This window comes from Pseudorasbora parva, chromosome 1 (assembly GCF_024679245.1).
Source record: "Pseudorasbora parva isolate DD20220531a chromosome 1, ASM2467924v1, whole genome shotgun sequence".
NCBI lineage: Eukaryota > Metazoa > Chordata > Actinopteri > Cypriniformes > Gobionidae > Pseudorasbora > Pseudorasbora parva.
This window is the reverse complement of record NC_090172.1, coordinates 46,554,372-46,572,193: the sequence shown is the minus strand read 5'-3', so window position 1 is coordinate 46,572,193 and position 17,822 is coordinate 46,554,372. Positions and strand designations below refer to the sequence as shown.

The following is a 17,822-nucleotide window of genomic DNA, read 5'->3' as shown; positions in this document are numbered from 1 at the left end:
CCACCCATTCAGCTGCATGGGCTCTAAGCTGCTCAAACACGGCTACCTGAATGAACCTGTAAAAAGAGAATCAACATGAGTTCTCTGACTGAACTAAATAAATACTGCGTCTAGACTGTTTTCCCTTATTTGTTCTTCCTTTTAGTGCGTCCCCCCCCCCCCCCGCCAATTGTAGAATTATAAGATAAATAATCTTTAGCTTTGTAATAAAGAATTATTTTAAATGACTGTAAATCTTACGCTATATCACCAAAACTGAGCATTTATGGATACTATATGCTAAAATTTAACTTCTATTAAATATATCTTATATATCTTATAAGAAACTAATTATTTTTTTTAGGAAACAAACAATGTGGTTTATTGATCATCCGAATACCTACAGTCATTTCAAGCAACAAAAGAGAATCCTGATCATTTTAATGATATCTTGATCACTGTGAAGCAATGCATAGCCTACTACACGCATGATATATCTTTTATTATGATTTTGAAATACCATTTAGATAATTTAAATTTAAGAATGATGGTGCTTTTAAAAAAAAACAATATTTGTCATTCAAAATATCCTTTAAGTTAGAGTGTATAAGATTATTTTTTTTAATTTTTTTTGTTGTTGTTTTATTCTGTAAACAATGAACAATTAAGTGCATGTAATTCATTTGGGACAAATATGACATTTTGATTTGAAATAGGAAAAATTAAGTGGCCCAAAAATGAAGAGACTGAGTTCACAATAAATTACAATGGCCCGAAGAAAGGAGGACGGATGAGGAAAAGCTTGAGGAGAAGGGAGAATGGCAAAGATAAAGAAGAAAAGAGAGACTGAGAGGGGAAGAGGGCAACTTGGAGAGTGCAGTTTGTCCCTGAGTCCTCCCTGACAGACCGAGTGAATGGGGCCTCTATTCTCTCCCTTCTTATGTAAATGGAGGCTTCAGACTCCTAGCCATCCGTCACTGCACAGAAAGACCCTGGCAGGCCCTTTACGAGCCTCCTGCTCGCATAATCCCTGAGCCCACAATCATGCGCCCAGCAGGGGGAGAGGGGGAAGTGGCATGGGGGAGGGGGGGTGTAGTTACCATGCAGACAGTGAAAGTTTTTCGAAGGGCCACCTACACTGAGCACACAATCAAAACATTTCTCATAAGGTGTATAGCCCTGAGCGAGATGGAGGGGAGAGGTTGTTATGCCTCCAACGGAGGGCTGTGATAGGAGGAAGAATGTTGGAAAAGAAGGCTGTGGGTATAAAAGGGCAGGAAAAAGAGGGGATTGGTACAATGAATTGAATGAAGGGGACGTGGGACAGGGGTACATGATGCGGGAATTAACATAGTGTTTGTGTGATGGACAGGTGAATGAGGGCCAGGGTATTATGTCAGGGGATGTTGGTGAAGCGATCTCGCTGAAGTGATCAAAAGTTGCAGCCGTGGAATTGTAATGACACAGGCCTTCAGAGAGTTCGGATAACTATTGGCACATATGTGTGAATAGAACATTTCCTAATACATCCCGTGTGCAGGAATGACAAGTCTGATGTGATTGGTATGCATCCTGAGTTTGTGGCACAGCTGAAAGCTCCTTTCTCTGCTGTGGATGCAGATGCTGTACATATCTGCCCTCCTGTGGACGCACTTAGAACTTGCCATTAAAGGAGCTTTTAGAGCTATCTCTTGCTTCAAGCTTCAAAAGGTGCGATTTTAATGGGTTTTTCACAGTAAAATGGGCACCAGATTCAGCCTAATGATTTATAAACATTTAGGGTTTAAATATCTCATTAAGGCCACGTTGAAGTTTCACAGACAGGGTTTAGAATAAACCAGGATTAGGCCTTAATTCAATCAGAACATTTAAATAGCTTTTTTTATATTTTATTTATAAACGTTCCTTAGCACAAATATTACTTGTGTGTAAACTTGAGACAAAACAATGCCACTGACATATTTTAAGATATGCAAGTCGCTTTCAGTTAAAATAAGGTTGAAGTCAGCTAAAAAGGACGTTTTGGTAAATGACTTAATACCATCAAATAAGCTATGAGTGAGATCTAATAATTAAAAAAAAAATATAAATTAGCATGGGTTTATTAAATATATATATAGATTTTAAATGTGAAAAAGTATAATTGTTTTAAAATTATGAGAGTTAGGAGTATTAGCAGGTTAGCACCTTCTCGAGTCAAAGCATTAAGGTCAAATGGGCTATATAGAAAGAGAACAACACAGGTCATTTTGGCTTAAATCATTTTAATCATTTTAATAATCTTAAATCATTTTATTTTTAACAGTAAAGTGACACTATTGTCTTTAGTGTGCTACAACAACACCATACATGTTTTTTCATTAAACAGAAAGAAAAGATGCAATTAAAAATGAATTGATCATGTTGTATAGGTTTGTGTTTGTTCTGTGCATTAGTGTCTTTTGTGTGCATGTATGCTTGTCAAATATTTGTTTGTTTAATATTAGAACATCAAAAAAATAATAATCTGTGTAAAAGTGTGTGTGTGTGTGTGTGTAGCCCATTTTAGCTTAACCAGCCATTCTACATAAAATGACCCTTTTCAGGAAAATCGAAGTTTCTTCTTTAAATTATTCTTTTTTAATTTGTTCATAAGCCTTTGCTTTGTTGGTAAGCTTACTTATAATTGCTTTAGTACTCTTATTAATGATGGATGAATGTTATCTAACTACTTCTCTGGCAAGGCAAGCTTCATGTAACATCTGCTCTGTCCTCCGTAAAAAACTTCGACAATCAAAACCATTGTTAAATGTCAACAAGTGTTGAGGATCAGTTAATGTGATTAGCTGTAAAAAATGTTAAGCGAAAGCGATATGATTTCCCATTTTAGTAGCCTGACAAGCCAGACCCACATCAAGATGTTTGGTCTGGAAACTCACCATACAGGGCTCAATCCGAGGGGCGGGATAAACGGTTGTCTTTCAAACTCCCTCTGCACGCGATAGGATAGCGCTACAACCAACTACAGCAACGAAGGTGAAGCAGAGCTCGTTGATAGATTAAACATTCGCCTTATCTGGTCAGCAAAACACAGAAAACATCTTCCCTTTTTAAGAATGACTTCAGTGCCGTTCTTTGTTCTTTTCTCAGAGAAAACCTTAACTCCAGAGTCGCGGTCAAAGCTGATTCGAAAGACCGCCGTTTACTAGAAGCACACAAACGCAACTCGCCCGTCGTCATTATGGCCCCGCCCGCCGACAATACACGATGTGATTGGCCCGGCAAGAGTTTGGCGAATACGGCTCAGAAGGATGTTGAGAGTAGTGATGGGAAGTTCGGTTCTTTTCCGCGAACCGGTTCTTTCGGACAGTTCGTTTCAATGATCCGGTTCGATCCGGTTAAAAAAACCGGATCACCGGTTCTTTTACGTCTTTACGTAATGACGTCATTTCTATCATCCCGGCGGATGAAAATACATTCAAACACATCCATATAAAGTATATGTAATCAAAACTTAGTATAGTAATAATTATAATTGACATCATCATCATCTTGGAAACATTTTTTCATTTATGTTTTGCAACAGCACTAAATACAGTTCACCAAATCGAACTGAATCGATTGTTACAACATCATATTTTTATATGTATTTATTTAAATTATTTAGAATCAACAAGTCAATGTTAATTGTGATAATTCAGTTAGATCAGTGGTTCTCAAACCTGTCCTGGAGTACCACCAGCCCTGCACATTTTGTATGTCTCCCTCATCTAACACTCCTGATTCAACTCATGAGCTCATTAGTAGACTGCAAGACCTGAAATGGATGTCAGAAATAGGGAGACATGCAAAATGTGCAGAGCTGGTGGTACTCCAGGACAGGTTTGAGAACCACTGAGTTAGAGAAAACACATGATTGATTTACATAAGTTAGACGTTAAACATAAACCTAGTTTTGTATTTAAAACATTCAGTTAATAAGTACTATTACATACACTGGAAAAAAAAAAAAGGTCTCCAAAATAGAACATTTTCTAGTGACTGATCACATCTATTTTTTTCAGTTGGCCAAATTGAATTTCTGTGAATTAAATTTCATAAATTCTCAAACTATTCACTTTGGCCAACTGAATTTTTAATTTGAGCAGTCACTAGAAATTGTTCAGACTTTTTAATACAGTGTAAACCTAATTTGTTTCATTACTGACAACAATGCAGCTATCAGTTTATTCATTTTTGTTAAAGGGTTAGTACACCAAAAAGTTGTCATTATTCACTCCTCTTGTGTATAAACAATCATGTCATTCCAAACCAGTGACTGTTTGAAACCATCTTTAAAACCCAAATTAATGATCTTTCTGATGAAATTAAGATTTCCATCCATCTATTGAGTTTATGCAATTACCAAAAAGTAAAGAATACAGAAACCGTTATCAAACCCTACAAATTATAAAACAGCCAGAGGACAGAAACAGTGGTTGTTTCAGAATCAAAGATGTTTGCTGCATTAAAAAGAAAATTGAAAGCTCAACCAGGACAACAGCATGGATGTATTACATTTAATGTATTCACATTTTTATTTTAACAGATTTAGTTAATTTACTGTAAAAGACAATGAGAGGCAACTTAGCATGTTAAAAATGGGAAATACCTTTATTTCAGACCATTAAAATAAATACTATACAGAGTCCAATGTAGAAAAGATTTAATACATGGCTTCTGTCTCAAAAAGGTTAATAATTATCACATTTGTAATAAATTTGTTTTAAAAAAATAGCCCTGACCACCCCAAATGTAAACCCCACGTCCAAACCCACCCAACAAAAGACAGGCTTTTTTTTTGTTGAACAATACGAAGACATAATGATCTCTATATACTCTACTACTGCAGTTTGGTCCTTTACATATTTAGACCCCTCCAACACAGTTTGGTGAGGTAGGTTATAGGAGCAACACTCCTCAATAGGACTTTGATGCAGAGAAAATCTGAGGCAATACAATGGTGGGTTATTAACCAGTCATACCAACCATTCCAAATTCATTTCTAATGCCTTCAGCCACTCATCCCGCCAGAGTAAAGCCTATTTACAAAAACTGAAAAAGCTACAGCCACGCACACAGGACAACACAAAAGATGTAACAGAAGAACTGGACAGCTTGAGAAATCACTTGACCACATTTCAATTCTAGAATCAGATTTGTTTCCACAGACCAACTTCCTTTTGGACTGAAGCATTTTTTTAAATCAAGCATATCTTAACCAACTCAGATGCTTCAGAAAAAGGAAAATTGGTAGGGACTTGCAATTTGGAATAAAAGTCCAAATCCTCCATATAAAACATGAATCGTCATATAGTTTACATCCTTTGCCTTGTGCCACAAAAGAAAACTTTGAATTTATAGTCACATCTCAAATATGGCTAAACCAACACTAAATCAAGAAAAGCAGGGCATGTCTTCAATCCATTATGCCAGTCAGTGCATTAACATTTACACCACACATGCAAATAAGCCCTGCAACACCTCCTTGATCACTAGATGGCACCATTTAAAATGGGCAAGATTAAATGTGCCTTATGAATATTAAGTATTCATTCTGAGTAATTGAGTATTCAATGATGTGGACAACATACTGGATTTATGAAATCACACCCTCAGAAAATCAACAGTACTTGATTTGTGAGGGATTTGCATGAAAAGGGATGTGGGTTGGAATGAGAAAGAGGGGAGAAAAAAAAGTAGTGAAGGGAAAAAAAAAAAAGTGAGGCAAGGGTCTTAGATCAGATCAGCAACGTTCATGGGCATTTCCTCCACAGTAGTATTGTAGAAGGTTTCAATGTCTCGGAGTGTGCGCTTGTCATCTTCGGTGATCATGTTGATAGCAACACCCTTTCTGCCGAAACGTCCACCACGTCCAATTCTACACAAATAAATTACCGTTACTACACAACAGGAACAAATGTACAAATCAGACAACCACAGAAAAAGCTTTTAGACTCACCTGTGAATATAGTTCTCCCGGTTGGTTGGGAGGTCATAGTTAATAACCAGGGAAACCTGCTGTACATCAATGCCTCTAGCCTGAAAGTAATGGAGTAAAGTCAGGAATGGCAACGTACCTAAAAAGCAGTCAACTAGCAAACCCAAGTTAATTACAAACAATAGTGTTTGGAAAAAAAAAATGTCAGCTGCTTTATAGTCGTGTTGAGGGACTTGACGGCCCAGGCACTGTGGAGAGCAGTTAGGAATAATCTCCCAAAGAACTTGATTCCCATCACAGCACAGAATGCTGGTGGAAGAGGGATCCTTGGTGTGACAGAACTGAGAGTAGAGGAAGATGAAAGGCTGCTTACCAGCAGGTCAGTAGTAATGAGGACTCGGCTGGAGCCAGAACGGAACTCTTTCATGATGACGTCTCTCTCCTTCTGCTCCATGTCACCATGCTATGAAGTCAGAGCAAAAAAAAAAGTTAAGCCATTTTGAAAAACTATATCCATCTATACACACACACCACAACCCATTACCATCACTCACCAGTGCAGAAACAGTGAAGTCCCTCGCATGCATTTTCTCAGTCAGCCAGTCCACCTTTCGGCGAGTGTTGATGAAGATTACAGCCTGAGTGATGGTCAGGGTTTCATAAAGATCACACAATGTGTCCAACTTCCACTCCTGAAAACAAAAGGAAAACAGCTTAGCAAAGAAAATAGAAGAAAAAAAACCTGCTCAGCCAAACTGGTGCCATTTTCAGACTTAAGTCAAGATCATGTTCCCAGAATCCTACAGGCTCAAAATGCACTGCCAAGCAAAACGCTCATCAGACATTGAGCACTGCAGAGAGTCTGGGATCAGTTGACACGCATGGGGATCATCACAAAACAGCATTACAACTGTAAACCTGAACTGCAAATAAAAAGCTTTAAATAAATATTCCTCATTCACCTCCTTCTCAACATTGATGTAGAACTGTCGGATACCCTCAAGGGTCAGCTCTTCTTTCTTAACTAGGATACGAATAGGATCTCTCATGAACTTTGTAGTCACCTCCAGCACCTCCTGAGGCATGGTGGCAGACAAAAGAATCACCTGGGAAAGAAACCATGCATAAGATTTACAGCTTACAAAAATCAGTAAAAAAGTCACCAACCACAACCCAAAGATATATAGAACATGAAAAGGTAACAAATTCAGTCATGGTCAAATCTACAGCAATCATCTTAACTGATTATGGTGATGTGGAGGAAATTGTGGTTCACAAAAAGGGGCAAGATATAAGATTCAGTTTAATTAGGTTATTTTGTATCTTTTATAAAGATGCATTAATTACTGGTGCATCTTGGGAAACAAAAAGTGGCAATGACTATGTTGCTTTGTTAAAACAGCTCAAACTTCCATTTTAGCCTAGGACTAGAGGCTTAAACCCAAGTCTAAGAAAATGGGGGTTAATGCTATGCCAGCGTTAAAACTGCAATACAACTGTTAAGGTATTAAGTGTTAGCTGCTTAATAGTCATGAAGAGGGACCTACGAGCCCAGTCATAGTGGAGAGCAGTTACATTTCTCTACCAAAGATCATGATTCCCAAAACAGCATAGAAAGCTGGCAGGAGAGGGAACTTTGGTGTGGGATCCAAGAATATTGTAAACTGAAATGCATTAGCTTACCTGAGTATCTGTGGCCAACTTCTGAAAGATCTCATAGATTTGGTCCTTGAAACCACGGCTCAACATTTCATCTGCCTCATCCAGCGCAAACATCTTTATATATTTAGGAGCTGTAACAGGACAACAAGTGTAATTTTAAAGACATTAAGCATGCAGATTACAACTAACCTGTGATGCCTTGCAGGAATTTGAGAAAATAAAAGCTAGTACAGGTCTCAAACAAGTGCCCATAATCTATACTTACAGAGATATCTTCGGTTAAGCATGTCAAACACACGGCCAGGGGTCCCAACCACTATGTGGGGCACATCAGCCTGAAGCTTCTGAACGTCATTACGGACGTTGGTGCCACCAATGCAGGCATGGCAGGTTGCCCCCATGTAGTCTCCAAGAGCCAGGACCACCTTCTGAATCTGAGGAAGACAGACATTTTAGCAATAACAAAAACCACCTATGCTCATGAAACAAAATGGTTGGTGAATTATAACTATGATAAGCATCTGTGCCCATAGCATGAAACAGTCTATGTCTCACTGTGCTGAGCTGACTGGGATGAATACGGACTTCATTTCCTCTGCCCCTAACAGATATAGGACTTTGTGTCACTGACAGACACAGCCTTGCCCAGATGATAGGGGACATGCTTAAACTAAAGCTCACATTCCACACTTCATTTGGTGACACAGAAGACAAAAAGACAGAACCTGCGTGCTATAGCAAACCTGATTGAGTAATGCTTTTCACCTGTTGGGCCAGCTCTCTGGTAGGAGCCAGCACCATGGCTTGTGTAGCTTTCAGCTCCACATCAACCTGCTGCAGAATGGAGATTGCAAACGTGGCAGTCTTTCCTGTGCCAGACTGAGCTTGTGCAATGACATCATAACCTACAGACAGAAAAATGGCAGAATATTTACCAATGGCCATTTAAAAATCACAGAGCTTAAAAGGGACTGCATTATTAAACGTACTAAGGAAAGCACTTGTGCCCATACCATGAAACAGTCTATGCCTCACTGTGTTGAGTTGACTGGGATGAATATAGGCTTTATTTAATCTGCCCTTACCAGATATAGGTCTATGTGTCACTGCCAGACACAGCCTTGCCCAGTTGATAAGGGCATGAATAAACTGATTTTATAATTCAATAATTAAAAAGGACTACACAGAGTTGGTGGGGGGGAAAATAACATTGTACATACCCTTGATACAAGGGAGAATTGCCCTCTGCTGAATGGCAGAAGGTTTCTCAAAACCATAAGCATAGATTCCTCTGAGAAGAGCCTCTCGCAGATTCATATCATCAAAACTATCGACAATCTCTTTCCAGTTGCTCTGTTAAAAAAAAAAAAGGTTGCTTGAGGTTATAAGCAAGAAATACATTGTTTATTATAATCAATATCATTTAAGAAATTAAATGGCTCTAAATGACACCAACCTCAATGATACCATCTGGCTCCATCCCCTCAGGGCCATTGTCTCTGGGTCTAAAATGAGAGGCTGTAATTAGCACAGCTTTGAGGTAAAAAATAATTTCACAATTATGCTCCCCACAGTGGGGATGTGTGCAAAGTATTTTATTTAATACTTCAGTCACTCAGGTCGCTATAACAGTTGGGGGTTCAGCCACACAAACATCCCATACATTAATATATTGCTAAATGTTTAAGAACATTAAAAATGAGAGGGTTCAAGTAAAATTAAAACTTACTCAGACTCATGATGACTTGTGGAACAAAAAACAAAACACAAAGTTAGTCAGAATGACAGCCTCAGTCACAATTCGCTTGCATTAGATAATTTCCCATAAAATAAAAGTGAACGATTACCGATGCTGTCACTCTGCCTAAGATCTCATTTGCTTCCACGTATGTCACGACGGTTGGGATTACGATTTATGTCCATTATACATAGCGATATTCAACATTTAAGGAACTGACACCGTAAATCAAGAAAATGACCAAGAGGCAGCCATTTTCAGGCAGCGCCATTAACAACGTGGCTCCGGTAATACGTCGGAAACATCGATCATTGCAATGTACTCTTATAAGAGTATAAATGACCGCGAGTCAACTCAGTATTATTCCAATCCATGTAGATATTTACATCTAGAGCCAAATTATACAATTAATCGTTTCACAGACGACAATGATTTACCTTTTCTTTACAAAAAAAAGTTATAATAAAAAGCATCTGTGACATTTACGAACATTTTAATAAGAGAGGCCTATGTGAGAATAGGCCTTGGGCCTACACCGCAAGATCGCTCCATTGTCTAGCCCAGGAAAGGCCATGTGCCCTACATATTCTCATTTGTAGGCCTACATCTGCGAACAAAACACAGATTTACTATTAAATGGCATTTAATACGGGGGTATCATGTAAAGTATATTACCATAAACGTTACAAATGTATGTAATCTGTTTAAAACGAGGATAAGGGAGCGACCATGTGCCGCATGGACGCGCCGGTCACACGAGGAACTGAACAAGCGCGTGAGACACGTTGCGTCACAAAACCGGCATTCTAACGGAATGTCGAACAGACGTTCCAAAAACATTTAAAATAGCTTTCCAATAAACATTAACGGTATAATCTAAAGTAAAACGAATGGTACGTGTACCACCTGGCGAAAAACGCACTTTTCTGAATAATTCCCACGAGGCGGGAACAGAGAGCGAACGAACGTGACAAAACGGCTGATAAAGCTAGCTTTTTAAACGCTGATGAAAGACAAACGTTCTGTATTTTCAAACAAATAATGTGAAACCAGTAATACTGAACAAATATTTCCCGTAAATCGATTACTTATATAGAAACAAAAAAATCTTCGCCAACGTTTCCTTACCTATCTTCATGTTCAGACGACATTATTACAAAGGACTGTAGACTAGCGGAAACGCGCAAATACTTAAAGCGTGACGACGACAGAAGTCCATTGATTGGACAGTTTGCCGTTCAGTCATCTTATAGCCCCGCCCAGCGTGACATCCAATTGGTCAGGAAACGATTGGTACCTCCCTATTATAAATGCCTGTTTAAATACGTCACGAAAAAAAAATCCTAGCTGGAAGTTCAAGAAAAAGAAAAAAAATATTTTCTATAAACCACAATTTTGTCTTTTCTCTAAGAAATATGTTTGATTTTCAAGATTCTACATTTTTACATGATAAATAACCAATTCTCTATTAGTAAAATAACATAAAAAAGTTCTGCTCATTTCCAGAAAATATAGTCAGAGCGAACCCTTCCCTGATTACCCAAGAGCTGTTTTCCTGTACATAAATGTTGCAAGTCAGTAATTTATGACTCACAGCTATTGTTACTAGTGTGTCATTCAATAGGTCAGATCAATATGCTTTGAAATGAGACATGAGATATATACATACACAAATACACACACACACACACACATATATATATATATATATATATATATATATATATATATATATATATATTTAACTTGCTGGGATTATTTCAAGTTTGAATAAGGGTTAACACAGCAATAACATGATGAGAATACCAAATCTTTCTCACTTTCTCAATTCAGTAACCTCCCATTATAAATCCCAGCCATTTCAAAATAGCACATTATTAATTGCAATGTGACTAAAAGAATAACAATTGTAGTGTTCTGATGAGTTCCCAGATCGTTATTTTCATAAGACGATTTATTAAAAACAGAACTGCAGACAGGATTCATCACTTGCATCAGGACATCAGGATGAGATTCTCTCATCTTTATGCACAGAACAAATACAAAACCAAAAACAGAATGTTCCATTTAGGCAGTATGTCACAAGGGCAAGACATGCTGTCAATCGTTGATAACCTCAGATCTCTCAGTCAAGATGTTGGGCTCCAGTATGAAACCAACTGAAAAGGTCATACAAAATAAAAAATAAACACGAGTGAGGATGAAATATCCTCATTGTGAAGTCTCTCAGGCTTTTTGGACAAATGTATCTTTTCCTCCACTGGTTGTGCAGTCTTTACACAAATATCACAGTGAGAGCTTGCAATGACACAGTTCCTTGTACATAAGTCTTCTCAGCTTGGGCATGTCCTGCTGACGGAAGCTGAAGGGCTGACCCAATGCGAGACACTTGCAGTACTAAAGAGGAGTTGGAAACAAAGCGAGAAATAAATGTTAAAACTTGCATGTAGAATTGAGGGAAAGATATCTAAACAGCAGTTATTCTCACAACATTTCTCTATGCCTTTGTGGAATACAGATCGGCGTAATTTGGATGAAGCATGTTAAACACGTCAACCCACCTAAGTCTAGATTTTACTATTGATAAACAGATATAAATGTACTGTATTGTGTTAATCTAAATCTTATTAACCACTCATAAAACCCCAGATCATGGTCAGTTTTAAGAAGATGGTGTATGTATATACCTGCAGAACAAATGCACCACAGTCACTGTCATTATTCTGTCTGCCAACATTCTGTAAAATAAAAAACAGGCTTTAAATCAGCATTAGATAATTGTTAAAAAAAAAAAAACCCTTTAAAAAACTAAAACAAAAACTTTGAACAATGAGCAATCACAAGTACTACCTCACCACTCACCATTTTAAAAAAGCCTTTCCACCCTGTGAGAAAGTCTCTTTTGTCTTTTATCATGGCTTCTGCCTGCAGGTATTTAAAAATATGCTGTGGAGGGGAAAATATTGTCACTTTATTTAGATTAGTTTCAAACATAAAAACAAAGGTTAAGATTTTATAAATATTGTTTTAGACATTGCACAAATATGTAAAATATTTTTTTTTTGTGGAGAATATTTTTGACTGTACTATATAGTACATAAAACTATATTTTTGAGGCTTATACCTTGGGGCAACGGCGATTAAGAGTTCGCTGTGAATCGAAGTATGTGATGGAGCGCTGTTTAATATCAACAGAGACCAACGACCAGTGCACTTCTAGATGAATGGGAATCAACAAAAGATCCTTCTGGAAGATGTCCACCTAAAACATGTTTGAACTTGTGTTAATAAAAGAAAGAACAAGAAACGTTCTGCTGATTTGCTTTAAGGATTAGCACTGAAGAATAGACCCACGAGATTATCATCAGATAGTACATTATATCCTACTACTGATGATCTCATTATATACATAACAGTATCTTTTAAAGTTTAGGGTTAGTTAGCTTTGTTTTTAAAGAAATCAATACTTTTATGTAGCAATGATGCACTACATTGATCAAAGTTAGTGTACAGTTATTTTAAATAAATTTAAAATAAATACTGTTCTTTTGAACGGTTTACACAAAAATATTAAACTGTTTTCAACGTTGAGAATGGTAAGAAATGTTTCTTGAGTACCAAATCAGCATATTAGAATGATTTCTGAAGGATCATGTAACACTGGAGACTGAACCGGAAGATTTAATGCTAAACAACTTTTTCATCACAGGAATACATTACATTTTAAAATATATTACAATAGCAAACAGTTATTTTAAACTGTAATATTACACAATATTTTTAAGATGCTGTCCGTAACTTTTTTTGTGTTCATAATTTGCACAAATTATATACTGAGATTGTACAAAATTAACCCATTTTCCAAACCGTGTTTATGTCTTTCCCTGAATTCATTTAATACACTTATAATAAGTGTTTATATTGGGACTTTTTCAGACCGGTCTGGTAGGAACCACTGAGGAGGAGCACAGTCCCTGCGTGGCTCACCATAGACATAAACAGAGAAAAGTAACTCTGGCTGCAATGTTCTTACGCAAGACACATGCAGTTCTGCTTATTACCCGCTAGAGCGCAAAAAGTTACGGACTGCAGCTTAAATCAAATAAATTCAGCCTTGATGAATATAAGAGAAATTATTTTTTTAAACTGAGGTTTACAATTCTCTTACATTCTTTGTCCACCTTTTCACTCCATCATAACCTTTTGTCCTCAACTTGTCATAAAAGAAACTGTTGAAGAAGTGCACCTAAAAGTAAATGAGATGCCATTTAATACAACAATGAATAAAAATGTCAGTCAATACAAATGAACTGTATGGCAGAACAGAAGAATTACATATTCACCTTTTCAGGCACTGAATCCATCACAAGGTCTCCATACATGTTCATGACCTTAAGAAATCAGATGAAAAAACAATGTGTGCATAAGGCAGGACTGAGAAAACTTAAATAATTAAATGCATCATGTAGAACTCTAAACTGACCTGGTCATTAAGCCAATTCTGTCCATAGAGGGTGCTTAGATCATCCATTGTGAGAACATGGCGCTTGTAATTCACCCGGAACCCTTTCACCATGGCAGTCCCTGGTGATCTTTGGTAGGACTGAATTATATGTTGCACCACAACTTTCCTGTGGGCACATGGTAAAGAAAAAAAAAAAATTTTTAACTTCTAAAGATTCTATTTGATCTATTTGATACACAATAGATGCACAAAGAACTAAAAGAAAAAGAGCGTATTTAAGGTTGTGCATGTGTCAGACCTGTGAGTCTGAGAGAAGTCCTCATTGAAGATGCCCTGCAGTTCCTCAACAATATCATCGGGATGTACAGGAATGAGACTTCCATACTTTCGGAGGTATTCGTCAAGAAGACCTGAGAAATAAATAAATGCATGCATGCAGAGTTTAGAACATTTTGCCCATTTTTAACACTGAAATCTTTGAGGATTATTACATCCACTTTAGCCTACAATCTTAGCATTAAACCTATATTATCCAAACATGCTGGACAAGACATACCACCATTTCATAACCTAAAGAGATAATATGACATAGGATACATGTTTTTGCAGCTTCTAGACAACAGTAGTTCTACCTTGGACATAAGCCCTGTGCTCCTCTGTTAGGACCATCTCCATCTTTTGAGTGGTGGGCTTCATGGGTATAGAAAGATATTCCCGAACCCCAGTCACTACTGAATGTGACTGAGAATCCCCAAGATAACCATTGAGACCAAAAAATATATTTTCTGTGGAGAGAGAACAAACATTAATATAATGCAGTTTTATTTGAGGTATGCAGTTTCTATTTCTATTTACTTAGAGTAAATATTTAATTCTATTTACTCTTAATCAGGGTTTATCAATCTTTTAGATGCCACAGGTTGCCAAATATGATAGCGAAGAAAACCCCTATGCTAAAAATGAAAAGGCAGCCATTTATTTTCATGTATATTGTTAGGTTTATTATTGATTTTAATTTAATGTATATTTTTTAAAATAAAAATGTAACAAAAATTTACTTTTTCGACAGACTCCCTAGCACATCATCTCAGCCCCCTTGGGGGTCCACAGATCCCATTTCAAAAACCTTGCTCTAAATACCAATGAGAAAAGGAAAAGTCTCACCCTTTTCTCCACCACTTGATGTCTCCAAGCCTGTCTGCGATGAGCTCAAGGTTTCACATCCCAGTTCTCGTCTCTTGCTGGCATAAAGGCTGTACTGGCGCCACCTCCTTGCCCGTCGATACCCTAAGGTGCCGACCCACTGCGCCCGCTGTCTCCACATTTTCCAATTCTGCACAAGCCGGTTGCGTAACCTCGCACTAGACCGTAGTCGTCGCCAGCGCTTCAGTCTTTGCTGCCTAAGTCCATGAAGTCGAATCTGGAAGGGATTCTCTGGAAAGTCTTTAGCTTGAAAATTGGCCCTCCCTTCATGTGAGGACATTTGCTGCCAATATTTATTAGCGAGCATGACTTGTGGTTGTGATTCAAATGGCATTTGCCAGTCATCCATTTCATCTTTCTCTTCCCAGGGAGCACATTCAGAATCAATCTCTTCCTCTTCCTGCTCTTCTTCTTCCTCCATATCTTCTTCATTCTCATCAAACCCAACCTCTTCATCAACTTCTACTGGCTCTATGTACTCTCCAGTCCAGATTCGCTCCTTGTGACCTAGTTTGAGATGAATGGGGCTGGTGGCTTTGGGAGGGGAGTTTGGATCCATTAGACCACCTCCCATGCCCCCAACACTGCTGGCCTCCTGGCTCACAGTCAAGGAGAGTTCCCCTTGCCAGCGGTTCTGAGCCAGGCTTCCACCACTGTCTCTCATAGTCCACTGGCAACCTGCTACCTGCGCCAGCTTGCAGTCTACAAGAGTGAAAATGTGAATTAAGGTATATTCAGTACCCTTAATTTTCCCCCGATGCAGGCAGATAATTTGCATAACACAGATGTGTTACTTTTAACTGACTGATAACTGGTCTTGTGTGATATATAGGGATTGGGAAAGTTTACAATTTAGATATAAAGCAGTAGAATAAATATATTTTTGCATACTGTTCTCGTTGACTCTTATTTAAAAGGATCAAATACAAAGGAGCAAAAAACTTCAGACAGAAAGCAAGTATTATAATATACACTCACAATATTTTAACAATCAGTGGATGTTTAATAAAACGTGATTCATTAAATTTGCACATATTTTCATGCACAGCAAAATGCTACTATAAACAACTAAATGAGCGGATAACACTATACAGATTTATATCTAGCATGCGAATCAAAGGCTTTTAATAGTCATTTCATATCTTGAGAACTACACATATTGTGTGTGTTTTGCAACGACGTTATAAGCGAAATAACTACGGTTGCTTTGGTAGTTTTCGCTCTCTGGCATGTGCAAATTCGCTAATTAGCTGACGAGCTAACAGCTACCTACTGCACAGTCTCTTGAAATATATCCACATATCACTCACCTTTTACGTGCAGTTTTACACCAGTGTAAGTTAAAAACACACGTGGCAGCTTTGCCTTTATTTTCTACGAATTTGGGGCAAATAAACCAAATTGTGCATTACGAAGATATCCACCTAAATCAATGAATACAGTCGCGTTCTTTGTACGAAACCACGAACAGCTGCTGCGCGCAACTGATGACATCATTAGCCTCATGTAATGGCGTTGCGGTGTATGAGCGTTACAGATACTGGCGAAATAAAGCATAAACGTGATACTCATTTCTGTCTGCATTTAAGCTGTTGTGACATATGGAGACTAAAAAATCCACATCAAATCCAGTTTACTTGGAATAACAAATATTTATCTAAGAGATCCAGGATTGACTTCTAGCTAATTTCAAATGAGTGAACAAACCAAAAAACCCCATTTTCTGATCATAATATGGTTACTTTAGTTTTATGTATAGGGAATATATATATATATATATATATATATATATATATATATATATATATATATATATATATATATATATATATATATATATATATATATATACTCTAAAAAATGCTGGGTTAAAAACAACCCAAGTTGGGTTGAAAATGCACCGACCCAGAGTATGTATATATATGTATATTTATGTATTTATTTATTTTTCGTGGTCAAAATTGTTGGTACCCCTGGTAAATATAATCAAACATGGCTGTAAAAAAATAATCTGCATTGTTTATCCTTTTGATCTTTTATTTAAAAAATCCAACCTTAAGTAAAATAATTGACAATGGGGGGTAAATCACATTATGAAATAACACAATTGTTGGTACCCCTAGAATTTTAAATGATGAGTAAAATATCTCTGAAGTATATTTACATTAATATTTAAATTTTTTAGCACACCAAGGTGACAAGGAACATGAAATTGTCCAGCTGGGATGTTTTGTTTCACAGGAGTATAAATATAAGGAGGCATAAAAGCCAAATTCCCTTAATCATTTATCACAATGAGTGAAACCAAAAAGTTCTGATGTGCAGAAAAAGATTGTTGAGCTTCACAAAATAGAAAGCGGCTGTAGGAAAATAGCTAAAGCATTGAAAATTCCCATTTTCCCCATCAGGGCAATAATTAAGCTCCATTTAACTAAATATGTTACAAATCTGCCTGAAAGAGGACGTGTATATTGTCCTAATGCATGGCGAGGAGGAACATTTGAGTGCACAAAGAGTCTCTATAGATCACAGATAGAGAATCGCAGATTAGTTGAGTCTTGGGGTCAGAAAGCCTAAAAAAAAAAAATCAAACAACCCCTACATCACCACATGTTGTTTGGGAGGGATTCAAGTAAAATCCTCCTCGCTCATACAAAAAAAAACCTCCAGCACATTCAGTTGTCAGACACGACTGGAAAGTCAAAAGGGACTGGATTGTGTGGTCAGGATAAAACTATAAAATAGCTTTTTGGCAGCAAATCTACCAGATGGGTTTGGTGCAATACAATTATAATACTAATATATCATACTAATTA

General features: G+C 37.3%; 2 protein-coding genes and 1 non-coding gene across 4 annotated transcripts; all 3 read right to left on the bottom strand.

Annotated features, from left to right (window-relative positions):
- Nucleotides 1-4,584: 4,584 nt before the first annotated feature.
- On the bottom strand, nt 4,585-10,537 carry eif4a1a (eukaryotic translation initiation factor 4A1A). 2 transcript variants are annotated; one of them, XM_067442954.1, is made up of 11 exons: nt 10,467-10,537; nt 9,057-9,105; nt 8,821-8,953; nt 8,366-8,505; nt 7,866-8,034; nt 7,622-7,731; nt 6,901-7,044; nt 6,493-6,630; nt 6,312-6,401; nt 5,960-6,039; nt 4,585-5,878 (listed from the first exon to the last, which is right to left on the bottom strand). In XM_067442954.1, the coding sequence occupies exons 1-11, from the start codon at nt 10,487-10,489 to the stop codon at nt 5,734-5,736; spliced, it is 1,221 nt and encodes a 406-aa protein (XP_067299055.1). In that variant the 5' UTR covers nt 10,490-10,537; the 3' UTR covers nt 4,585-5,733. The 2 variants fall into 2 exon arrangements, with proteins under 2 accessions (XP_067299055.1, XP_067299056.1); XM_067442955.1 differs by lacking the exon at nt 10,467-10,537 and adding an exon at nt 9,330-10,460.
- Nucleotides 6,702-6,838, bottom strand: LOC137089049 (small nucleolar RNA SNORD10). The gene has a single exon (XR_010907635.1). It is a non-coding gene; the product is annotated as a small nucleolar RNA SNORD10 (small nucleolar RNA).
- A 736-nt stretch (nt 10,538-11,273) lies between the features above and the next one.
- On the bottom strand, nt 11,274-16,509 carry senp3b (SUMO specific peptidase 3b). The gene is made up of 11 exons (XM_067451320.1): nt 16,317-16,509; nt 14,968-15,708; nt 14,436-14,588; nt 14,102-14,213; nt 13,822-13,969; nt 13,682-13,729; nt 13,507-13,584; nt 12,463-12,600; nt 12,201-12,284; nt 12,026-12,076; nt 11,274-11,735 (listed from the first exon to the last, which is right to left on the bottom strand). The coding sequence occupies exons 2-11, from the start codon at nt 15,668-15,670 to the stop codon at nt 11,625-11,627; spliced, it is 1,626 nt and encodes a 541-aa protein (XP_067307421.1). The 5' UTR covers nt 15,671-15,708; nt 16,317-16,509; the 3' UTR covers nt 11,274-11,624.
- Between the last annotated feature and the right edge of the window lie 1,313 nt (nt 16,510-17,822).